Consider the following 27,585-nt stretch of genomic DNA (forward strand, 5'->3'; position numbering starts at 1 on the left):
GCTTGATGTATCTCTTAAGGACCCGTGTATGAGTAATTAAATCATGTGGTAAGTTCCTCTGCAGGTCAATGTATTTGTACCTATGTCATGCAAAACTTGTGCTATAATTCTTCCTCTTAAGTTTGAAGCTACACTTTTGTTCTCAATTGATGTGGAATATTTGTGAAGCATGAAAGATGACCATCCTAGAATTGTTCAATCATGTAGATGCAAGTAGTACCTAATGCTCTATCAAGTCTGAACCCTCAAATGTTTACACTTGTATTCTCCATTAATACTTGAAGGAGTTCCAAGTATATCATAGACCAAGGTCTTCTCGATGCCTTGTATATACTAATGGCTCCTTTATAAGTCATCTCTTCAGATTTCATAATGGACATATATTAAATCATTGTAATTTGATTTTCACACTATTTTCACCTCTTAAATTATCATTGTTCTAAATTTGTTTATAATTAATGTACAATAATGTCCCATATTGGGACTAAGAGACATGCTTATTTGTTATGAAGTTTCACTGATTTAAGTATTTGAAATAAATGCTTTGTCTACAGACAATTATATATGCACCAACTTTTATTGCCATAAATGATAGGTGTCCTTATTGCTTATCTTCTCAACAATGTATTGACTACACTATAGTTCAGAAAGTATATAAAAGGATCTGATTGATCGATAATTTTGATGTTGGGACTTAACCATTCTTTATATACAAGCCAACCTACTACAGTCCTTATGTAACTTGTGATTCATGCTTCCCAATGATAATTCATGTTCCACATCAATGTCTTCCCACAAAAAATTGAGATATAGCCAATCACTGTTCTGCGGTATTACACCTATTTATTGTTTTCTCACAACTATTCTCCTCCCCTATCATTGCTTTACAAAGGCCAGTGAACTATATTTGAGGGGTAAATATATAATTCCATGGACTAACTACAGTTGATAAATTATCGTCAATCTATCATTCTAATCAAGTGGTAAATATTAATATTCTACTATGGTGCATACTGTATGTTGACATAAGTGTTAAAATTTATTTATCTTTCCTCTTGGTGTTTACTTTGTGTCTCTTAGTCGGTCCTCCAATCCATAAATTGATATGATACAATTTGTCAATGAAATCCTCCCATTTGACATCGTTGTATGATGTTATTTGGATGGTAGGATCTCTCTTTCATATCAGTGGTCCCAACATTCCCACATCAAATCATTTGCTTCGTCCAAATTATGGTTGCCCTTTGCTTTTGTATTCTCTCAGCTTCCATAGCGGTTGGGCCCGATTCCTCGACCAATGTGACAAACTCTAACACCGATGAGTGTATAATAATGTAAAACAGATTGGGCTGATATGCAAAGTTATCCGCTTTGTTTTGTGGGTCCGCTTCATAGGCCATTTTCTCCCTAATCACATCACTTACCAATGCACATACACGATGGTTTAGGCTTGTTAAAGCATCAATTTTAATGTCACTATGGCCCTTACGACATGCTTTTGCTTGTTGTACTGCTTCATCCAAATGATTTTTAGAAACTTCTCTTAATTCATTGTCATTATCGAATTCATTTGCTTCATATTATTGTTTCCAATCTTTATTGCCATAGACTTCCAATCCTCTGAGGTGGTTCTAAAATTGCCTCTTCACATTTCCTTTTCTCCTTGCTATGCCAAGTCAAAAATGGTAACTACTTTGTTTTTATTATTTCCTCCCTTATGTTTATAGCACTGCTTGTTATATATAGTACCGCTGATTGATTTATTTGATTATGTAGCTTTTTGTTGATCAAGCCGGAAGTTCTAGTGTGCCTTCAAATCTTGGTACAGGGATACAACTTTTGATGATGATTGTCTTTGATGATGTCAAGCATGGACAATTTCAGATATAAAGAAAAAGAAAATCTTTTTTAACATTGTCTTCCATAGTTTGATCCCAGAGAGATTTATTCTTGCTCCAGACAAGTAATTCTTTTCTCTGAAAGGATATGAAGAAGCTCCGCCACTTCAGTTCAACTTGCAACTCGTTCTTTTGAACATGCAGAACAAAATCAAAAGTTACGCAAAGTGTGCAATCAACAATATTTCATTGGTTCCGCCTGTAACCCCATATTTGCCCACCATGAAGAATCAAGGATACCTATGATACAACTTCACTTCCGGACGTCTGCACTCCTCATGATTACATCAGAAATCCTAGTTCACAATGATAATAATCTTCCATATAAAATTCAACGGCTTGTTGGCAAATAGGAAAAAAAAGATTGCTTAGGAGTCTGCACACGCTATAATAATAAGGGGATTAAGTGGTAAGAATGGCATGTGCAAGGACTGTATTTTCTGTAATTTCCATTCAGCGACAATATGTTGATTGTGTATCGTGTTCCTTCCGTAATGTCAATAACTGATTTTTTCTTATTTACAAGCTTCCTCATGACTACTGGGACAATCAAACTTGCACCTGGAATACTGATGCTACCTCTAATTTTATTTCATCTACAGCCTGTTACTCTGATACCATATTGAGGTTTAAAGGATCGTTTCTGCAAATGTAATAACACTGCCATGGTATTGGTGTATTCCAAATGCAGATTTGAATCTCATATAAATATGAGAGCAGTCTCTATGGTTTAATCATCATTTAATTAATAATAATATGTTAACAAAAATAATAATATGTATAACAATATATATATATATATATACAATAATATAATACATTATTTAACATGAATAAGTATATATAGGAAATGATGATTTACCAATAACAATAATGTATCTCAGATCGAATCAATCCGACCAAAGCTACAACCTTAACAGAAGGGAGCTTATCTCACCGCGTGATAAAATTCAAGAACTTGAGAAATTGCATTGTAGCATATCCACGATTGATATGGAAAATGCAGTATGAGTATGTAGAAATATCTATTGTCTACTACACAGTCTGATTAATAATCCAATCAACACTAAAACCTGTACAATCATCAGAGTACCAGGATCAATCAGCAGATCACAGACAATGAGCTATACCAGTATTAGATAAATATGATAAATTCTTGTGTAGTGGACTCAAACTTATTTATTGAATAGAGGGATGAACAAAGAAAAATAAAATTAACCAACATATGCAATAATATACATACACCTAGCTCGGGAAGCATTCAAATTATATATAAAGACCAACGCGATACTATTGAGTCATTGGTTTGGTAGAGCAATCGGCGGATATAGTTATAACAATTGACAATGGCACGTTTAGTATTTGATATTAGACATAATGTTTAGCGTTGGAAACTTTCCAACACACTCAACATCTGATATTATCTATCAATTTGGAAGTTTGAGATTATTTTTAGCATCAACAACCACCATGGCTCTGTATTAGAATGAATACACGGAAAATGAAAGAAATGATTAATAAATGAACCAATAATTAACATGGTGAAGATTAATAGAATCACACATACCAATGATATACAAGACGATACATAAGCTATCAATGTACTATTTCTTAGCCATCGCCAACAATTATATTGTGAAATTGGCTTTCCTTGATTTCGTGCAAGTTTCATTAATGTCGTGCCTTCTATAAATTGATGGTAATGGTTATGGATGATGTACCTTTTAAAGTAGGGAGAATATTTTTACCAGTTTATTCAGTGGCAATACATAGAATTGGTAGATTTGTCATCAGCAGAGATAGAACACATGGAATTCATTGATTGAACATCAACTTTTAAGAGTTATATAACAGTTCACAAGCTGAAAAATCTCAAAGGAAGATATGTAATCACAGAAGATAATAACCGTTCTTGGATGAAAAATCACTGAAGAGGCTATCTCGTTACTCATGAATGGGAATTATATGAGCAATAATGCTCATCAATGGAGAAACAAAAAGGGAGGATGGTACAATTATATCCACGCAAGGCACTCGACCCATATTACATGGTAAGTTGGGAAAAAGTAAATCACAAAGAAGTAAATACATAGAGGAGTCACTCTAACAGCCCCTAGCATCAGTGGACGCTTTAGGAATAAAACATACAAAAAGAAAAAATGAAAGAAGGTAAGTGGATGTACTTCTAATCCCACCCATCAAACAAGACCGTTGCACCTGGCACCAAAGTGGGCCCATAAAGACTTGAGAACAAAGAGGGATGACGCTAATAGGCAAAGTGTCCAATGAAAGGTAAAAGATTTAATGCAAGTTTAATTAATAGACATTGAAGTCCATTTGAGTTAGGAAGAACGTAATCGAGCCAAGGGACCAAATTAGTATATGATGTGATCTCATGCAAGGAGTGTGTATAGGGGGATGAGTAAATTGATAATGTTGGAGAAAGAGAATCCTAATTTGGGAACCCCATGTAGATTGTCCAAACTCGAGCAGCAGTAAATCTACAATCCACTACAAAACTAAGCACGTACCAAGTGGGTAGGGACTGTGCAAAGGGGAGGAGTAAATCGCTCACGTTGGGGAAATAGAATTCCAATATGGGAAACCCACATATATGTGTCCAAACTTAAGCAGCAGTAAATCTACCATCCACTACAAATCCAAGCACATACCAAGTGTGTAGGGAGTGTGCACAAGGGGAGTACATCGCTCACGTTGGGGCAAGAGAATCCTAATATGGGAACCCCATGTAGATCGTGTTCAATCTCAAGCAGCATTAAATCTACCATCCACAATAGAATTAAACAAGTGTCAAGCGGGTAGTGAGTGTGCACAGTAGGAGGAGTAAATCGCTCACTTTTGGGCAAGAGAATCCCAATATGGATAAAGACTTGAAGGAACCCCAAGTAGATCTATCCAAACTCGAGCAGAAGTAAATCTACCATCTACTACGGAAGTAGGCACGTGAGAAAAAGTTTGCAATGAGGGGAGAACTAATAGGGCACCCTATGGTAGTACTAGCTAAAGGAAAGTTGCTAAAAGACACATATTCAAGAACTTTTGATTTTCAGACATGAAAACGGAGTGTGGTATTTACAGTCAAAGTTGGGAAAAAAATTCCTTAACCTTCTCTTATTTCAATATGTAAAAATGAATCTAATAAAGTTTTAACATGTATACTTTGTGTCTACATCGTGTCTTCATGCATTAATGTGTTTGCTTTGTGTCTTCATGCATTGATGTGTCTACCTCAAGTTTGCTTTGTGTCTTCATGCAATAATGCATCTACTTTGTGTATGCTCTATGTCTTCAATCATATATTCTTGCATTGGCCATCATATACTAACATGTGTTATTTGCAAGTGTTTAACAGAAATGCAGGAAAGAGAACGAAGTCAAGTTATAAATTGCTTGAGGACAAGCAAATTTGAGAGGGGAGGGTTGTAATATCCCATCACTAGAATAAGATGTATAATTAAATGAAAAATTAATACATAATAATAGTAAGACACAATAATAATAATGTAATACTATAATATATATAATTTATATAATGATTAAAGTAATAGTTCAAATATATCATTTGAAGAGTAAACAATTATATATTGATGAATGAATATAATCAATAATCAATAAACCATCAAAATAAATATAAATAATAAGTAAATAAGTAAATAACACAAAAAAAGTCAGATTTGCACCCTCCAGCCTGGATTTGGATCTGGGTTCGCGTGGGTCCCGATTCACGTTCAAGTTCGTTGCGGGTCCGTACATGGTCTAGATTTCGGACTATGGGTTCATCCGGGTCCTTGCTGGCATGAACCTAGGCGAACCTAGAGGGCCCACAGCAGTAAGTTCCAAAAAATGAAATAAAACAACTTAAAATAATGCTTTTATTATAAAAAAATTATGTAACCCTAAAAGGAACCTAATAAAATACATTTCATTCATCTAATCTCTCATTCGTTCTCTAGTTTTGGTGTGCCCATTTTGCAAGTTTTAAGAGAAATTGTAGAGATTGTTTGTTCCAATGATGAGGATCTATATATAGTTGCAGCCAGGGATGAAGCCATTGATCCCTCATTGTTTGATGACCCATTTGACCCTTGAAGGGCATTTGATACAATGATCATTGATAAACTATTAAACACTTGCCATTTATCATTATGTTTCAAACTTTATTATTTGATGAACTACACTATGTTTTGAAATTTCATTTTGCAATTTAGTAATTCAACATATGATTTTCTTTACAATCATGAACATAGTTTAATGAGCTGTATTTAATGTATATCTTTGACATTTGGCATTGATCAATGACCAAGCAACATATATTCATACTATGAAATGACTAAGTTTTGCAATTATGCACATTTTTCTTTTTTTTATGTATATATAATGCATATATAAATATATATACACTCCCAAACCCATCCACGAACCTAAATGGGCAATTTTTTATTCCAAACCCACAAACTCGAACTTGAACCTGAATCCATCCCTAAACCCAAATCAGTAACTTAGATTTTAAAAAATCATAATCTACTATTTAGATAAAATATTCCAAAAGACATGACTTCTGGAAAGCAAAGAGATAAGAAAAAAATAGAAGGGAGGAGAGACATACAAGAAAATTGGATATAAAAAAAAGTGTTTATGGAATGAAAGATTATGAAATCTAAATTTGCAGCATGTGAAAGGAGGGGACATTACAATTCATAGTTGACCATCTTTCAAAGAGTCACAACCCTTCATAATCATAACCCTTTCGAAGAGTCACAACCTTCATAATGACAACCCTTTCAAAGAGTCACAATCCTTACAAGTAGTCAAAGTCACTTCACTAATTTCGTTCCTTTCCTTTCCTTCATACCACCTTAATTCGTATGCTCCACCCTATATTACTCTTTCCCTTTAATCCCCAAATGATGTTGTTGTCTCTCCATTTCATTCCTCTCATTTGAGGGAAACACAACTTTTTCACTCAAGCCTTCTGACTTTTTCTATTTAATTTAACTAATATATATTTACTCTTTATATTATTAATTTGATTATTTTTGTTTATTAATTAATACTATTTCAAGAAGGGGGGGCATGACATAGAACAAGAAGTGGAGGCTTCTACAAGATTGTAATAACTATACAACTTATTGAGTGTGCTTGGACAATTGACAGAATTTCTAGCCATTGATTAGCTCTTACTATAAAACTACTAGAAGACTCATTATTTATAGGTTTTTCTAAGATGAGTGAATGAGGGTATGTAACCAAGTCAGCTATAGACAACTTTCTCCAATAAACCTTAGGGGTTAAGGATAACACATTATGTAATGGAGTGTCTACAACATAGAATCAAACCCCCCTATTATCTTGGATAAGTATTTATGTGACAAGGAAACCAACATGAAATCTAGTGGAATCCATGTGCTTACCATAGTCTAATAATTTCTAGATACAAGACTCCTAAAGGTGAATTTGCGGGTGGAAAGAGTGCATTTAGTAATCAAAGTGGTATAAATGGACTCAAGCTACAAGTTTATACCTATGAATAAACAAATAGTAGAAGAGATGAATTAATCATATGAGGAAATTGTAAAATTTAGAAACAATTGATTTTCCATGACTCCTTTCAAGATCTAGGACCCCTCTAAGTTGTGCAGCTATTGCTTGGTCTCAAATCCTATATCCGTTGTCCAAGAGTGAAGCAAACTATTCAACACCAATGTCATTGTTGAACTGGGGATGAACAATTATATTAATATCAGAGAAATGCACATGAAAATAACCTCATCTTTTCACATACTTAGGATCAACATATAGATGATAAACAAGATGAACGCCTTGACCATAGACTTTGTTAGTATTGTTAATCTTTCCTTGGATGTATTTAGTTTCAGAAATTCCAAGGATCCCTACATGTTGCTTGTCCTCTTGTCCATGTGTGAGGACAACTCATTTTTGTAATTCCTTTATTAAGGAAAATAGTTTATTCCTCCTTAAGAGGATTATCACACTTGTTATGCACACACTTATGAATGTGGCATTCATTCACTAAGGAGTTACTAATTAACTCCTCCTCTCATCTCTATATAAGAGATGCTCCTCTCTCATTCTATATACCACACTCTCACTATGTAGTGCTTGTAATGAGCTTATGGCTCCATTTCTCTCTCATTTTCTCTCTCATTCTTTAGGCATTTGTAATGAGCTTGTGGCTCACTCTCTCTCTCTCTCTCTCTCTCTCTCTCTCTCTCTCTCTCTCACTCTCTCACACACACACACACACACACACTATTTAGGCATTTGCCTCATTCATATAATTCACTTGGCGATTTTTCTTGTTTTTTTCCCTTCAAAATCATGTCTCCTCTCTTGTGTTGATCTTGGAAAGCTCTTCTAAAGCTTGGAGTTTATGGTAACTAGTTACATAGCAAAACTCTCTTGGATTGATTTGTTTTTCTTTATTTCATCTTCATTATTTCTTACAGACTTGGAGATTTAACTCAACAACAGTCATACTCTGAGTTCGAATCTCAGATCTGGGAATGTTCGAACCCCTTGGGATGCTTTCAATATGTTCAGATTTCAACTTTTAGCACAAATTTATTTTTTCAGTCCCTTCAATTCAAATTTTTCTTTGATAATTTCTGAGTGGTATGCCTTGGATTCACCAAAATCTCTTTGTTGCTTCAAGTCTGATTTTAAATGTTTGCAATATCTCCCACAAATGCAATTTGCTCATATGAAGTCCATTCCTTTGATTAAATTTGACTTGTAATTAGCATGGCAGACATTGTCTACTCATGGGCAACTACAATTTTAGTTTATGCTACAATTTTGGATTTGGACTAGTACTTGGGCGATTTTGACTTGTATTGTCTTTTTCTTGAAATTGTACTTGGTGGTTTCTTCTATTTTTCACCAATGGGGTTTGAGTCTGAGATGAGGCTCTTTGACTTGCTTTCTATATGGCCAATAAAACCCCAAAAGGTGTGACCAGCAACCTAGACCAACTCAGTTAGAGATGGAAAAAATAAATTTTAATTTATCAATTAAAATTGCCCCCTTTTTTAGTAAAATCACAGCTCCATCATATAAAAGTCACACTGCATCATTCCTTAACCTACAAGGCAAACCACCATTTGTAAATAATCGTGAAATTTTAAATGATAATTTCAACATATCAAGTTAGTAAGACTTAGAAAATCATCACAGACTTGCTATTTTTTAATTTATCTCTTGAAATGAGAGGAAACTAATGGATATGAAATCAAATCTACAATTCAATTTTCTTCTCAGAACTATTCCAATCGATTTTATTTAAATCCTAGCTTCCTATTTTAATTTCCAATTACAAGCTACAATTGGGTACTGCAAATTGAAATCTCATCTCTCCTATTCAAATTGATTTGGAACCAACAATAATCAGCATCATTTAAAAATTATTATTTTCCTTGTCTAAAATCAATGTTAATCATTTAAATATGATGACTCCAGTCCAAGGGGTTTAACATGGTCGAATGTGATGTCCCCGACGAAAAAATAAATGTAATTAATTATTTTGTGTAACGGGCCGATTGTTTTAATTTAACTCGGACCCAAATTTAATTTTTGTCATAGTAGTTTGTGTCGCCATCGGCTAATCTTTGTACACCCTCAGAAAGCTTTTCCCGATGGGTATTTAAGCATAGCTCGTAGTAGTCTATAGGTATGCTTTTGGAATTATATTTTCTGTACCATGGATTCCTGTTGGAGTTCGGCATTGCTCGCCATTTCGGAAGTGAAAGACCTTCCCTATTTGGCTTGCTCGGTTTCGGTGGGAATAAACCCTCACCCTATTCCGTCGATGTTCATTTGTTTTGTATCCGACAATTTGGAGTGCTCTCACTGATTGCAATTCGTATCGATCTGGTGGATGTTCATTCATATTGGTATGGACATTACATTATTATTCTTCATTGATTAATTTTAATAGCTGATGGTGCACTTTCCCCTCCCTCCACCTGCAAATTACATTGATAGTTTACGCCTCACCTCCGAACGTACGGCTCCATATTTCCATCTCTGCCATCCCGTACGGACTCCACACCTTCCTGACGAACATCTTCTACACTATACAGACATCACCATACGGGTGTCTTAGTGTACGGACAATTTCCCCCCTTCACCGTACTCAAAACCTGTTCACCGTACAGTCACCCAAGATACCATACGGTCTTCCAAATTCACCGTACGGAAAACTTCCCTGCACTACCGTACGTTGACCCCACCCCCACTTTTCGTACGGCCTCACACTCCTCTTCACCGTACAATGACTTCAATACCCGTACAGCCATCCTTCTAATCTTACACCCAACATCTGTACGGTCATTTCCACTCTAGTATAGCACGGGATCTTTATAGTGGTATCAGAGCAATCGATCTTGCCAACCTGTGATCGATGAATGTGAGTTTATAGCCGAAAGAGAAGAAGGACACATTCTGTTGATCGAATGGCTGAAGAACAAGAACGGGAACGAGAACCGACAAGTGCCGAACTCATTGCACTTCTGAGGGATCTTGCGCGAAACCAAGCACAAATCACTGATACTCAGCGGCTTATGGAAGAAACTCTCAAAAAGTTGGCGGAAAACAAAAATTTTGGAGAACCGAATGGACATAGCACAGATTCGGTGGCAGGCAGATCACACCCTCACACTGCACACTCTTGACCATCCATGCCGACTTTCCCACCACGGACTGAGACATATCATGAAGAGAGACTTCCAACCTTCGCGGAAATACGGAAGTATTGGCGGAATGCAAATCTTGAAGAAGACATCTCCTACAAGGATTACGCAGATCTAAGAATGAGATACGCAAGAGGTGGAAACAAAGGAGGATTTTTTAACGATGACCTAAGGAGAAAATTGAGTAAGGTGAACCTGTCTCCATTTGAAGGTTCAGGCTCCATTTCAGCGCAGGCATGGGTAATGAAAGCCGACACCTACTTCCAACTAAATCCTATGCCCAAAGAAGAAGCGATCAAATTTTTCGCGTTACACTTGGAGGGCGTTGCGCACAAATGGTGGCACCACGGCACTATCACTCTTGGGCATGATCAAATAAAGACTTATGCTGTGTTCACAGAGAGACTAATTGAACGATTTGATGGAAAAGACCCCGAGCTCAATTTCAAAGATCCGACACAACTGAGGCAAACAGGATCAGTAGATCAGTTCATTGCGGAGTTTCAAAGACTTTCTGTGTTGGTGACAGACATCTCTGAACGAAGGCGGGTCGTTCTCTTTATGGATGGACTGGCAGAACCACTGAAAGGTTGGGTGAAAGGATTCAACCCATCAACCTTGATGGAAGCAATCAATAAGGCACAAAGCATGGCGTCATCGTCAGCATCATCCTCATCCTCTCGGATTCATTCACATCCGAAACTACCGACATTCCCGAGGGACAAACCTCCGCCCAAGAAGCCATCACTGGATGAAGCATCCCGACAAGAACTCTGAAGAAAGAAGTTATGTTTTAATTGCAAGGGGCCTTGGGAACCTGGCCACCGATGCCTCGAGAAAGGGAAAATTCATTACATCGAAGTGATGTCCGATGAAGAAGATGAGCAAGATCGAGAGGAAACGCCAGTGGAAGACATCCAACCTAGCGGTGACATTGACATGGCCAACTTCAACCATACGGAGAGGATTGCCGCTTTAATCAAACGTGAAGGATCCATTGCCTTGGCTCGCAGTCCGAGGTGCACAGTTTTCCGTGTGCGAGGTACCCTTCAGGGACAAAGGGTCACAGTGATGCTGGATAGCGGAGCTACATTGAATTTCATAAATTCATCTTTAGTACTGTGAAGAAATCTTCCTACGGAAGCACACGTGGGCTTTCAAGTCAAAGTTGTCGGAGGGACTTTCCTGCCTTGCACGCACCTAATTCCTCAGCTGAGCATCACGATGGCAAATTACACAGTGACAGAGGACTTATTCATAGTGGATCTGGCCAACATGCAGGTCATCCTCGGCATACAGTGGATGGAGACGCTTAATGAATACACTCAGAGTTTCAAGCGAATGGACTTCACTTTCGTGGCTGACGGGAAGGTGGTCCTCCAAGGGATGGCAAATGAAGGACCGAAGGAAGTGTCTGCGCATCGGATGGAGGCAATCCTACGGCATGATGATGTTGCGTGGGCTGCACAATGTTTCATCTCAGCGGAACCTATTAAGGGGCACCGAACACCTCCACATAATAAAGAGCTTCAGGATGTTTTAAGTAAGCATGAAAGGGTTTGCATGGATATTCCTCCTGGCATATCGCCGCATCGAGGATTTGAACATACAATAGAGTTGGAACTAGGAGCGAAACCTGTTATAACCACACCGTACCGCCACCTGAAGAAGTTCAAAGATGAAATCGAACGGACGATCCAGGAGTTACTTGATAAGGGATGGATCCGTCCCAATTCTAGCCCGTTTGCATCATCAGTGGTGTTGGTCAAGAAGAAGGACAGAACGTTGCATATGTGTGTGGACTATCGTGCACTGAACAAGAGGACAATAAAGAACAAGTACCCCATTCCAAGGATAGATGAACTGCTGGATGAACTACATGGTGCGGTCTATTTCTCAAAATAGATCTCCGTTCCGGATACCATCAGATCCGAATGAGGGAAGAGGATGTGAAGAAAACGGCCTTTCGTTGCCATTACGGACACTATGAGTTCCTGGTCATGCCGTTCGATCTGACCAACGCACCTGCTACATTCTAGTCATGCATGAACCGCATCTTTAACAAGCAGTTGCGTAAGTATTTGTTGGTGTTCTTTGATGATCTTCTCATTTATAGCAGGACGTGGGAGGAGCACCTCAAACATTTGAACGAGGTTCTAAGTATCATGGAAGAACAGTCCCTGTTCGCCAAACAATCCAAATGTGAGTTCAGAATGACGGAGATATTGTACTTGGGGTATGTTGTCAGTCAATATGGGGTTCAAGTGCATCAGGAGAAGATCCAGGCTATCCTCGATTGGCCTCCCCCGAAATCACTCATGGATCTGCGAGGGTTCTTCGAATTGTGCAGCTACTACAGGAGATTTGTCAAGGGTTTTTCTCAGCTCAATGCGCCTTTAACAGATTTGACAAAGAAAGGGGCTTTCCAATGGAATGAAGAAGCACAACTCACATTCGATAAGCTAAAAGAGGCCATGAGCACTTGTCCGATGTTGGCACTGCCTGACTTCACCCAACCATTCATTTTGGAATGCGACGCATCAGGCGAAGGTATTGGAGCGGTTTTGATACAGGACAAACACCCCATCGCCTATAAAAGCAGGAAGCTTACACTAGCCGAGCGCCTATATTCCATTTATGATAAAGAAATGTTGGCCATTGTTCACGCACTGACCAAGTTCCGACAGTACCTGGCTGGTGCCAAGTTTGTTGTCCGTACAAATCACAACAGCCTGAGATATTTCCTGGAGCAGAGGGACTTGAACGAACGGCAACAAAATAGGTAAGCAAGGTTCAATCTTTTGATTTTGACATTGAATATGTAAAGGGAAAAAACAATGTTGTTGCAGATGCCCTGTCTCGAAAACCCACCATCTGCTCACTAGAGCAGATCTCAGCTAACTGGAGGGCATAGCTGCTGGTGGAATATTGCAAAAATACTTTTGCCTGTGAGATAATGGATGGTCACATCCATGATGATCGTTATAAGGTGGTGAATGATATCATCTATTATAAGGATCGGATCTACCTAGTGCCAGAATCCAAGCTTAAGCAAAAGATCCTAAAGCATATGCACAACTCCCCCCTGGCTGGTCATCCTGGCTTCCTGAAGACTTACAGAAGTATGCGGAAAAGGTTCTCATGGAAGAGATTGAAAGGGGACGTGTTGCAGCATGTCAGAGAATGTACTATTTGTCAACAGAACAAATCCGAACATGCTCTTCCTGCCAGACTGCTACAGCCTTTGCCGATTCCCGAACATAAGTGGAAAGTATATTAATGGATTTAATAACAGGTCTTCCCCAGGTGAACGGAAGGGATTGCATCTTTGTGGTAGTTGACAAATTGACAAAGTACGCTCACTTCTTCGCCATCCCCTCAGACCTTCAAGCTGCACAGGTCGCCGATCTATTTTTCAGAGAAGTCTTTCGCCTACACGAATTACCCCGAAACATCGTCAATGACCGGGATGGACGCTTCGTCAGTATCTTCTGGACAGAACTCTTTCGAATGGCAGGAACTGAACTATCACCGAGCACAAGTTACTACCCACAGACAAATGACCAAACTGAAATTGTGAACAAATGGCTTGGACGTTATCTACGGAACTACGTCTCGGCACAACAACGCGCATGGGTGAAATGGATCCACCTCGGGGAGTACTGCTACAATACCACTTATCACATGTTAATCGGGATGACATCGTTCAAGGCTCTATACGAGCATGAACCACTCTCCTTCATCGATACAGTGCTGGGTGACAACCGCACTCCAAGGGCCAAGGATTGGCTTCAGGAAGGATAGGACATTTTGAGGAGCTTGAAAGAAAACCTGCAACAAGCACAAAACCGACAGAAGGTATATGTCGACAGACATCGATTAGAGAGGAGTTTCAAAGTGGGGGATCTAGTCTATCTCCGGTTACAACCTTATCGACAGTCATCATTGAAGGGAACAGGGAAGGAGAAACTGAAGCCCCGATTTTATGGCCCTTCCCGCGTGATCCAGCGCATTGGTGAGGTAGCGTACGAACTGGAGCTTCCTGAAGGTAGCCGCATTCATAATGTCTTCCATGTTTCCTATCTAAAGAAGGCTATCGAGCAAAACATCACCGTCACTACAGATCTTCCACCACTCAATGAGGAAGGGAAACTCATCCTGGAACCTGTTGAGATTCTCGAAGTGCGTAAAAAGCTCTTACGTAACCGAACTGTGAGAGAATATTTGGTACGTAGGCGACATCTACCACTAGACAATGCAACGTGGGAGGGCGAACACATCCTACAGCATCGGACACTGCATTTGCTTGAGGACAAGCAAATTTCGGGGCAGGAGGATTGTGATGTCCTTGACGAAAAAATAAATGTAATTAATTATTTTGTGTAACAGGCCGATTGTTTTAATTTAACTCGGACCCAAATTTAATTTTTGTCATAGTAGTTTGTGTCGCCGTCGGCTAATCTTTGTACACCCTCGAAAAGCTTTTCCCGATGGGTATTTAAGCATGGCTCGTAGTAGTCGATAGGTATGCTTTTGGAATTATATTTTCTGTACTGTGGATTCCTACTAGAGTTCGGCATTGCTCGCCATTTCGGAAGTGAAAGACCTTCCCTATTTGGCTCGCTCGGTTTCTGTGGGAATAAACCCTCACCCTATTCCGCTGATGTTCATCTGTTTTGTATCCAACAATTTGGAGTGCTCTCATTGATTGCAATTTGTATCGATCTGGTGGATGTTCATTCATATTGGTATGGTCATTACATTATTATTCTTCATTGATTAATTGTAATAGCTGATGGTGCACTTTCCCCTCCCTCCACCTGCAAATTACATTGATAGTTTACGCCTCACCTTCGAACGTACGGCTCCATGTTTCCATCTCTGCCATCCCATACGAACTCCACACCTTCCTAACGAACATCTTCTATACTGTACAAACATCACCATACGGGTGTCTTAATGTACGGACAATTTCCCCCCTTCACCGTACTCACAACCTGTTCACCGTATAGTCACCCAAGACACCGTACGGCAAACTTCCCTGCACTACCGTACATTGACCCCACCCCCACTTTCTGTACGGCCTCACACTCCTCTTCACCGTATGGTGACTTCAATACCTGTACAGCCATCCTTCTAATCTTACACCCAACGTCCGTACGGTCATTTCCACTCTGGTATAGCACAAGATCTTTACATTGAAGTAATGTATTCTCACTGTAAAGACCTTGGTTCAAATCCTAGGAGGGACATCTTTGTGGCTTTCTCAGAGTCTCCCAATTGCTCTTGCTCATAAGGAGCTAGAATCTCTCATCTTGTTTTTTTAATGAACACAAGATTTGTAACTGATATTCAATATTGATGACTCCTTGAATAAATCAATTTGAATTGGCTCCCATTTGGTTGAAATTGATTAAATACACACACACACACACATATACATACATATAAAATTCATTCAATGCATGGTCCCTTACAACTTCAAGTTGATTGGGAAAAAAAATTCTATTCGATATAGACTAAAAGTCTAAAACATCAGAGATTATCAAAGTATCATGACCACCACAACTTTACCAAGACAGAGTACATAACCGTGATCTATGGACTGTTCAGATCTACCATAAATAGCATTGGGCCAATCTAAGTAATTCAAAAGGACATAAAGACCAGATACTAAACCACTCTTTAACCCATGCTGTCTTAGGAAATGGCGTCTAGGGCATGGGGCCATCTGACCACTTAAGTCTCATATTGCCATCTCTGATTTCATTGTGGGGGTTGTTGAGGAACACTGCCCCAGGGATACTAGGAGCTTGAGGAATGGCACTCATCAAGATGCATGGGGTCCTTCCATTTCTGACCTCTGCTGCATCTTTATTGTTGGTTGCTTGGAGTTTTGCAAGAGTATCAATTCATGTTTGGCATTTAGACAAAAAGGTTAAGAAATCAGAATTGCAAGGGATATTACACGTTTATCAATTTTGAATCCTTGGTTTCCCTCTACATCCACTAATGCAATCTGATTTTCTGCTATTATAAGAAGTTACATAATTTTAAATTAGAAAAAAACTAATAAATGCAGGCATAAATGTGCAAAATCAAGATACAAAAACAAACCCCTTCAAAAAAAAATGTACCGTTTGAAATGTCAAATTGAAGACAATGAGTTGAGAGCAAATTAGCAAGCAAAATGATATTATTTTAGGTCAAATGGCCTCATAAAAGCTATTTTAGGGTTTTGAGGGAAAAATACGTTTTTTATGTGTTTTGGAGGTCAATTTATTTTACTAGTGTGCAGATGCACCTGGTTGTGCAAGGGTTTGCACCACAACTTGTGGATGTGCCCAAATGTGGGGCTGCACATCCAAAACACAACCACAAGCTGTGGTGTGCACCTTGTGCACATCCGAGCCAAAGTGCATCCGAATCTGACACACACGAGCACAGTGCACATCCTACACTTAGGTTCAAGCCCTCTTGGGCAAAGAAAGTGTCTTTGTGCTATGATACTCAAGGATCAAAGCAAATGGTAGGAGATGGTAGAGGGTGTCATCTTGTTACACTATTCAACTATGATTTATTTACGTGTTTAAAAAATGTTTATGGGGTCTTTCTCCTAGCCGCTATAATGCCCATTTACTTTTTTGTCATGGAATCAATGGCGTCTTATATCTCACCCAAACATTGTTGATCCATATCAGTTACCACAATCATAATCATGTTAAGCTCAACAAAGATTCTACACAACCCCACCAATTATCATATGAGAGAAATGCTTGACCTCTTATGCCCTCTCTATATTAGCCTAGCTGCATACATTTGATAGATTGTCAATAGCCATGGCATTCAATGCTTCTCACACCTTGGTCATTTCAAGATGATTGTCTAAGACAAGTTGAGTGCCAGCAGCCTCACACTGTTAAAAACAGTAAAACGCATTTGAAAAGTAGATGATATAAGAACTAAAATAAATATTAATTAACATAGATTAATATGTGTTAGCAAACTTAAATTAAAATCAAAAACAAAACAATCAATCAACTACCTTGAATAACATTTGCCACATTGGAGCACATTCCATTTGTATTAACCAACGGCCGGTGGTGCATGTCTTTTCATGGCCAATATCTATGTCATGTGGATACCTCATTAATTGCATATTATTCTTGCTGGGATGGTGATCTCATGACATTGAAATGAACTCTCTAATGTTAACGTAATAACACATTGCACCAATAAGTGTTCTCCCTCAATCTAAAATGTCATGCATAATTGTTTTTTGGCCAAAGAATGAGATTTCAATCTATCGTTTTCAGTTGCTGATGGTTTCCTCTTGCTCTTTGATATAAGCCAGAGTTTGCCCCTTACCAACCCACTGCCCCTTAACAACCCACTCTCGGTCAACCGAAAATTCTCATTACTTGGTTGGCACTCACACACAAGTGCACTTTCACTTGACAGTACGAGATCCTACACTAGTTTTGGCAATTGTTATTAATTTATAATACCAAACATAACCCTCAACTACATCAAGCTGCTCAATCATGTTTACATATCAGCAAAGCTATAATCTATGTTCTAAAATCAAAAAATAAAATGATGCAACCCATGTTACCATTACTTGCAAAAAACTAGGTAAAAACAATAATGTAACGAAAGGTTATCATTCCTTGTTAAATAATGAAAAACAATTGAAAGATAATAATAAATATTATTATCTTGAAAGATTATTTTCCTTGATGTGAGTACTTTGATTTCCAAAGAAGCTATCTAACATTCCTTTAGTCATAGGAATAACACCTTTACAATAGATGAACACTCAAAAAGGTACCGACTCTAAGCAATGTGTAGAAAATGGGTTTTGAGTGATTAAGGAATGAAAGCAGAACACATCTTCGCATTTTATTAGTAACAGTTGGTATAGAATGCTCTATACAATGCAATATTTAGATCAAGATCTAGCTGCCCAAGATCTAGGAGCTCCAATGAAAAGACAAGAGATTAAATATAAGAGAATAAGTCTATCCTATCAAAGGATGAAAATATACAATGATGTTGATTAATGAGAACCAAGGTGAACAAGATATTCAACTTCTTGGTTCTTATAGACCAAGGTGAAACACGGGATTACAAAATGTTATGACATCTGAATTAATCTTATAACTTGGGACATAAAGTGAAAAGTATTATGCGCACCCTAGGTAAATTTACATAACTAGTATGAGTAGGACCTAGGTGGAAAACTAGATAAGCATTTGATTCACAGTGCACACCAATAGACTTGAAAGTCATTTTTTGGGTTAAGTAGGGTTGGATTCTTTTAAATTGTTTTAGCTTTTTGAATTATAATACCGTAGTTAATCGATTTTGAGGATAGATTCAAGACATTTGTTTAGTTTAATCCCAATAGAAGTCCTTAAAACAGTTACCAAAGCTTTCTATGCCCAAGCTTGTACTATATAACATACCTATGGTGAGTAAGAAATTACAGTGAATAGGGAAAACATAATTGTTGATGAGGTATGCATGCATTTGGTGGGGTCAGATTCAAAGTATTGTTTTGAGAGTTGACCTTATTGTCCCTCTTCTCTCTTCCTTTTCTTCTGGAACTAGTGTTACGACCAGAAAACTCTTAAGACTACCAACACTATCAACATAAATGTTGAATAAGGATGAAGATGCAAGACATTGACGTTAACTGCTTAGAGGCTGAACCATATCAACTGTCTTAAAGTGTGAGGATTTGAAGAAATCCAGTAAGATTTTCTTTCCCAATAGAAATTATCATTGCGATCTCAAACTAAAAATTCCGAAAAGCATTTTACTAAATTTTAACAAAAATTCAAACCACAAAATATCCAAAACTAGCAACATCTTCTAGAATGACAGAAATGTCACTTTTCTAACCTGATGTAAAAATTCATAATTGGTGAAGACAAATATGAGAAGGGCTCCAGGCATTTCATGTCAATGTAACAGATTTCCACAGAATCTGGGTCATCCCTGTAGATTAGGCAAGCCATGCAAGATAAAGAATTAATCAAAATAAGGAAAAAAAATAAAGATGTGTGATACCAAAAATTCAAGGGAAAATATGGAAAGATCAAGGGCAGCACATTATTTTGAGTAATGTAAGTTAGAAAGCATACCTTGCAGGATAATAAAGTTTCATATCCTTCATCCTGAACCATTACAAAATGAACAAAAAATAATTTTAAAAAGAGAAACATGACGGAAAAAAAATTTTAATGATAAATGGAGCATAATTGATATATCAAGTAAAAGATAAACAACTAACTTAACCAAGCTCAAGAAACTAATCAAAATATAAGATCATGTCTAGTTACTCAATTTACCATCTTTCAGAAATCCGATCAATGTATAATTGCTTTGGTTGTTTGTCATCTTCATCATCCAAATCTATTAATTTAGTGTCCTGTGCATTGGCAGAAAACTTGTTTAATAATAAAGAAGCTAAAAACTTCTCTGGTCTTACAAATTTGTGTGACTTTCTTCTGTTTACAAATACTTTTACTCAATGTCAAATGTTGTGGATAATTTACAGCTTTAAAACTAACTAATATCAGCTTACCTCTTTGACTACATTAAATGAAAATCTTCATTTAAATCCAACAAAGCTACTGCAAGCATTCATCTTGCACTATCAAACTATTGATCTTTTCAGGTTATCGATTACCTCTTGCCAGCATTATTCAAAGTGCAAGACTAAAAGCATTCAGATGCACGACTACCATCAAAGATTAACAATGGTCAGAATGCTTCTTGCTAAACATTTTCCAGTAGAGCTTAAGTTCAACTTTACAAGCTTAGTGTATCATAATCGTGAACAATTTCTATCTCTTTAAACAGATCAAGGGGATTTATCATTTGGTGCAGAGGATTAAGTCCAGCCCTTTAAATTCAAATGTTTATGTTATATGCTTTTTACTGTACACACTTTTTTGCATGATTTCCTTGAGATTCATCAGTTTACTAGCAATCTGCACTGTAGCTTGTAATGTCCCAAATTTGCGACATTAGAAAAATTCAAGTCAAATGCAACACATATTTTAAAGAGAGTTAAATGAAGCTTAAGGCAGATTATTTGAAGTCATTTAATTATTAAAAAGGAGGTCATAATGTGACAAAAGGAAAAGAAGATGAAAAGATAAAGCGAAGGGAGTTAAAGGGTCGCAACTTGAGCATTAGGTAAGGGTAAGCTTCATTCATTTGGATATGCTTGGATTTTAGGAGTTGGTTTCAGATTTCTCTTTGAGAAAAGGGGAAGCTTTGACTTTCAGTTTACCAGGACTTGAGGACAAAAACCTTCAGGCTCTTCTCGGTTGACTGGATGCAAACCTGGTTCAACTTGGAGTGGATTCGAGATGGGATTCACCATTGTGCTTACAGGTTCTTTGAGCTTTCCAATTTGACTGTATGACTGTTTCTAAGATTGGATATTCGGTGTGTGTTATTGTATTGCTGTTGTATGATGCAATAACGTATTCTGAAGAATTTATATGGGGCTTTACTGGTCATGTTCTTGTATTGCTGGTTATTATAATAAAATAGCAAATCTGGATTTGTTTTAAACTGCATATTTTAATGAGTATCTACTAGTTCATTTGTGGGCTTATATTGCTGGTTTTATTTGCATGAGCTATCCGTTGTGTTCTGCAAATAGTTTTTGCGATAAATTTGGATGAGGAAATTGCAGTGGTATCAGAGCCGAAAATCCTGCCAACCTGTTTGGTTTCTGGAGAAAAAAAAATACTCTTGCACTGAATATTATTCTTAAAAAATATTTGGAATGTATCTGTTGTGAAGATTTGAGAAAGAAAATAAAAATTTCTCGATACTTGGAGTGCAAGTTCTATGGGAAGTTATATTCTGAACATCACCACAGGGCAAGATTCAATACTAACTTGCTATAGTGGGCTGTGTATGACCAGCGCCAGGAGATTTTTGTAGTCTAATATTACTACCAAAGTTTGATGAAATTGAAGAGGAAGCATTTTCAAATGCAAAGCTCACAGTCAAGAAGAAGATAAAATATTAACAGACTCGTGATTGCAGGACTGCGGTAAGGGAATTGCAATACAAAATTCATTTTACAAATTAAAAACAGTTCTGTCTTGAACCGTTCTAGAGAAAAATAATCAATCGATGCAAAGAAAAAGGAGCCGGGTTCAAAGGATAGAATAATTTGTATAAAACTTGTGTTGTATGGACTAGAGAGTGATGTGACTGGGATTGTTGTGCTGCTTCCACCAGGTTGACTTTGAATTGGATATCTAGAAAACATATGGCTGCTAACTGAAACAATGACTTTATATCCCTGCCACTAGTGATACCCAGAAAGAAGACTCCTCTGGTGAGTCTATCACAAACAGGAGTATCTATGTCAGTTGACGATGCAATGAGATGTGTCTGTCGTGGATTGCATGAGCTACAGGTACAGAGCTCTTGTATCCAACTAAGCTACACACCCAGTAAGCATGCAGTTATTGGTTCATATTGCAAAACTTCCACAAATAGTTTTTCCCCCATGTCATGTGATTTGGGTGTAAAGAATTATATCGAGACAAAGAATGGTCATGACCACCGGTTAATAGATTACAACAGGACCATTGGTGTTTATTGTTATCATCAGAATGTGCTTCAGTTTAAAGGCTTGAATAATACTCGTTGCAGAGATTATCCTTGCTAAACTGCTCAAGGACTAAAGGAGAAGGCTAATCATTATTATGGAAGCATATGAACAAGTTGTATCATATCACTACGACAAGGGAGTTTATCATTGTGGAGGGATTTATAAAGCATGAGCAGTTATGAGCATTAAACACAAAAGAACTGTGATCAAACTAATTAAGGAGATCTCTCATCAACCATCATATAATCTGTGGAATCACTGGGCTTCTTCAAAGCTTTGAAATGGAGAGAAAGATGAATCACATAATAAAGAGTAAACTATATGCTAATCCAAGCACTTGGTTCAACAAAGATATGTTTTTTCTGATCAATCTCTGAGGTTAAGTTAAATATCATAAGGAAGCAATCATAGATTTTATTTAATTATATTATAAATGGACTACAATTCTTATTTTGAGTTGGAAGTATTTTCTCAAGACTAAATCCGGGTGAATCTCATACCAGGGACATTACACTTTTCTAGACAACCTTCCAATTAAAAAAGATAAAAGGAACCACCATAGACAACTATCCAATACCAAGCAATGCCACATAAAAATGATCTCTAATTTATAACATTTGCAATTTTTAACTTCACCACAATTTGATGGGAAAATTTGGTTAGAACTCAGACGCCGATCACCAAAATTTTATCAAGATTAAAATTAGTTGTATATGTATTCAAATGTTTAATTTACTTTTTGGTCTATGATATACAACCATTAAATATTGATTTATATATGATGGAAATTTTTAGTGTTCTATATATTCAATAAAGTTTTTTAAGAATACTCTTCGAATTTATGTGTTTTCAAATATTTGATAAATTTACTGATTTTTTTTGAAGTTTTTGTTGAGAAGTTTTAAAATTTTGGAGCTTGTTAAGAGATTATCGAATCTAATTTTCTCAACTCTGCTTTACTATACTGGAAGATATTTCTCCCTTGCTCTTAACTGGATTATGATGGAAGCACTCTCAACAAACCTTTGATGGAAGCACCCCCAACAAACCTTTCATACACACACAACTTAATTACCTCGACTAATTCTCAAATCATTGTTTCACCTGCACATCTAAGGAAATAACAAAGAAAATTTCTGAATACTAATAAGTGAATAAGGTATACATGATAACATCAGCATGCAAAGATACTCAAGAGAAACTCTATTTGGGTAGCCATATAGAGAATATGATCCCCTATTTCACTACGCAATAGTTCATTACAAATACTAACAATGCTACAATGGTATATTTGACCTGCACCAACTTGCAAACTCTTAGGATTGTACAATGTCACTCCCTCAAAGAGCCCTATATTGTGATGATATTGTTGGTTCCCCAAAGCCAGCAAATTCATTTTTACCAGGGTGTTTCCATGTTTATAATCGTGATTACACAATTTCCACAATTTGTGACACTTTCAATGCATACACAAACTGGAAATTTTACCATTTTAAGTTTTTCAAGTCATTATGAAGCCTGCATTTTGTTTCAAGGACTTCATGAGATGTCCCATACCACCCGCAAACACACCTTTAACATTGCCATAATCCTCAATGGACTAATTTAACACAACTTTAACTAACTTATAAAAACCTCAAACTCTTGCTCCATATGACAACCTTCTTTAAAAATGTAGAACACCTTGACCCCAATGGTTCGATTCACATAGACCTGATTTTGTGGCTCATACATCCCCCATAAAGAGGCTTTTGATCTTGAAAGCTCTATGTGACTAAAAATAGGGAACTCTTATCTTAATAGCTCCACTATGACTCTTCTCAACACAATCCGATAACAATAATATCAAGCTAATTCTTCCTTCACAAAAGACGAACAACTGGCCCTTTTGACTAATCCACACACAACCTCAACAAAGGTTAAAGGCAAACAACTATTTTCTCTTGAAGGTTTTCAACTAGTTTCATTCACCTTACCTTTCTCAAAGTACGATTTCGTATCTTTATTAAACAAACAAAATAACCCCAGCCAATTTGAACTACAAATTCGCTCTTTGTCCCAACAACATTTCATCAATCAGTTCAACCAATACTGCAGTTAGAAATTTGCATATGTTTGCATTAAAAAGTAGTTAAGCTTCAATAATCATATAAGCAAGAAATAGGCATGAACGATAAAAGATATTAAATTCAACTGAAACTAAGCATTCATGATCACTGTCAACGACAACTGCAAACCCTTAAGTGGAGATCGAAGCTATTATTAAGCAACTTTAACAATTAACAGGAGTTATTTCTGACATGGACCTCTGAAGATGACATGTATTATTCAAAGGGTTCTGATACTGGTATTTGACAGAAGAATGCGTGAGAGCTTGCAAGTCCAGAAAATATTGAATAGAAGCAAATAGAATCAACTGTGGTCACGGTGTTTCTCAGGAGACTACACGCTAAAACTTCTCACACCAAATATGAAATCCTTCCTTACTGTTCTAGCAGACCCCACGCTAAAATACCAAAGTAAATTTCATGACGGACAGCAGAAGGACGGCGGAGTTCGAGCAACGCTAAAGTGTAATATAGTTTAGACCCGTCTTGAACAGCTCCCGCCCATTCAATCTACCCCATGCAAAATGTGAGTCTGAAACATGGAACGCAGTGTGTCCGCTAATCGCAGAAAACCCAAAATTCTCCAGCCAACAATTAAACTAAGCTCATCGAAATTGTGTCAAAATGTCTCCGTCAAAGTCACTCCAGCAATCTTCAAATATTATCCTCAATTCCCACGGTATATATATCGAACCCATAATATTAGACCAAGGCTATACATATATATACCACCAGATATTCTTTTCTGGGGCAATAGTGTCCAGCGCCGATCATTCAAAGAAACGCCCAAATGAAAATTGAGACAACAGAACTTTACTCTATGCTTTTTAAAATTCTTGTCTTGTCTTGAAAATATATGCGTTCTGCATATTTTATCAACCCAACAATGGACTGGCTTTAGTCTCCACTGTCTTTATTTTTCTGACGGAAAGAAAAATACTGTTCGGACCTATTTTCGCCAAACATTTATCACGAGATAAATATTTAGTTGCCGTTATGTGAAACGGTAATTCGGTAATTTTAAAGTCTGGATGCACTTAATTAAAAAATAAATCTTACTCCTGACTTTATCTAAATAAAATAACTTAATTTAATTAATTATTAATTAATTTATTATCTTCACTTTATTTATAATTACACTAATTAAATTAGCTCATGCTTAAGAAATTAAATTAATTTTTGAAATAATTAAATCACTTTTTAAAATTTGGGCAGGTTGCATCCACACAATTGCACACACTACCCCTTATCTTGCTATTCCTATGGGTATGAGGTTGGCTTCCAACTTCAACAACCACCTCTTTATGGGTATGTGTACAAGTAGGTGGCCTAAAGTGGTCTTTGATGATATTTTGTGCAAACACAAAAAAACACGGATGCAACAAAACATCAAATGGATGAAGAAATGGAATATTCTTTGCAATATGTGTCCCACCAACAATAAAGAAATTACGACCTTTGTTATGGAAAAATTCTATAAGAGTAATTGGGGAAAGGGGCACAAAAGAAAAAGACTTGTCACATCAGCGAGTTCAACCCTACATACAATCAGCTCCAAAAGGCATACATAGAGGCCAACATTTCTTAAAGAGCTAAAACTCTTATTGCTTAGCTTAGAACCAACTCTCATCAGCTCCGACGTGAGACGGGGTGGTGGAAGAGGCCAAAAGAGCCTTGGGAAGAGAGAGTTTGCACATTTTGCACTTCTGGGAAGGTGGAAACCGAACAACACTTTATTTTAGAATGCGATGCAGAGAGGGACAGCAAGATTGAATTTGTGGATATTATCTAACAACTCGTGGCACAACTTCTTCAGCAAGGAGAACGTTTAACAATTGGGTGGGCTCATCATCAACTTGCACAAAAAAAAGAACTGAATTACTTAAGTTGGTTCATTCGTGGGAAGGTTGTCCCATAGGCTATGCTTAGCCTCGTGGACATTAAGATTTCATCTATCTATCTATCATGCACTTGTTGTTTGTCTAGCACCAGGGAAACGATCCTTTCATTCCCATTAATTCGTATTTTGAGATTTTAATTGCAAACAATAGCTTTCTTTGACCTATCCTCATAACAGCTCAAAAAGTAGTCTTTCCAATTCAATGTCAATGATCTTCATTATTTCTCCTATAATAAGAGTATCTCTTATGTAAAAATACGAACTCCAAAGAATCACATGACTTGCATCTTAATTGAACAAGCATCAAACAATTCTCCATCCTTGCACTCGAGGTAAAAAGGTAAAAGGGAAAACCAAGGTCACCTGGAGGCAAGGAGACTTGAAGACTAGTATTCGTACTAGTATAGATAATTTTCAAAAATGATGGACAGGGTACTTGGATATGACAACTTTTTAAAAATATAACTTAATATTTTCAAGAAATAACGCAACATTGAACTTTGAAAACAAGAACAATGAAAAGGTGTAATTTTGAGCACTAAAATCAGTCAACCAGGGTTTCAAAATGGCAATGTTTGTGCTTTCAGCAGTGAGAAATGATGATAAAAAAATATTATTTGCTTTTAAAGTGCCTTTTCTGCTAGAGACTTGTGGGAGACAGCATCAGAGTTGGCTGGAGACTGTGTTAAGCCGAGAGACGTCGAGATGAAGTCTCCACTAAACTTTGAGGTCTTTGGGTACATGTAAAGTTGAGACGTGTCTCGGAGGGGTGGAGACACGTCTCCAAGTTACCGTGGGAAAAATACAGCTTCCTTCATATCTTGTCGAGACATGTCTGAGGGGTGGAGACACGTCTCCAAGTTACAGTGGGAAAAATACAGCTTCCTTCATTTCAACACTTTCAACTCCATTCTAAATTGCAACCCTACCAAGGTGTATGGATGTAGATGATTCTCAGCCTCCAATCCCATCTCATTGACCAGCCTATCAGAAATCAGATTTGTTTAAGACCATGATTCAAACATAGTGTTCATGCAAATTGTCACCAACCTTTTGTGGTGTTGCAGCACAGTACAAATGCTCATCCACATTCAAAGTACATTGAGTTTCTATTGGCTGACTTATCCTCATTTGAAGGCACCAATTTAGGGTGTGATTTCCAACACCTTTCTTCCAAGTGCCCATCTATATTCAAACAGATTGATGATATTTCCCTTTATCTTTCCAATCTTATTTACAAAGATAGTAGCATTCTTTTTTCCATTTTCCTTTGCCACCATCCTCAGTTCTATTGCCA

The 27,585-nt window shown here is 37.2% G+C and overlaps 1 protein-coding gene across 1 annotated transcript in view; it reads right to left on the bottom strand.

Annotated features, from left to right (window-relative positions):
• Positions 1–27,585, bottom strand: part of LOC149551491 (ubiquitin-like-specific protease 1D) — a 180,226-nt gene that overhangs the window by 107,209 nt on the left and 45,432 nt on the right. The window contains exons 5-7 of the mRNA XM_089786986.1: positions 19,984–20,063; positions 19,777–19,809; positions 19,535–19,630 (exon numbers count right to left, since the gene is read on the bottom strand). Coding sequence (XP_089643112.1) covers positions 19,535–19,630; positions 19,777–19,809; positions 19,984–20,063 — 209 coding nt within the window. The remainder of the gene's footprint in view (positions 1–19,534; positions 19,631–19,776; positions 19,810–19,983; positions 20,064–27,585) is intronic.

The sequence above is a fragment of the Cupressus sempervirens genome, chromosome 6, assembly GCF_028749045.1.
Source record: "Cupressus sempervirens isolate cs-2001-9-10 chromosome 6, ASM2874904v1, whole genome shotgun sequence".
In the NCBI taxonomy this organism is placed as follows: Eukaryota; Viridiplantae; Streptophyta; class Pinopsida; order Cupressales; family Cupressaceae; genus Cupressus; species Cupressus sempervirens.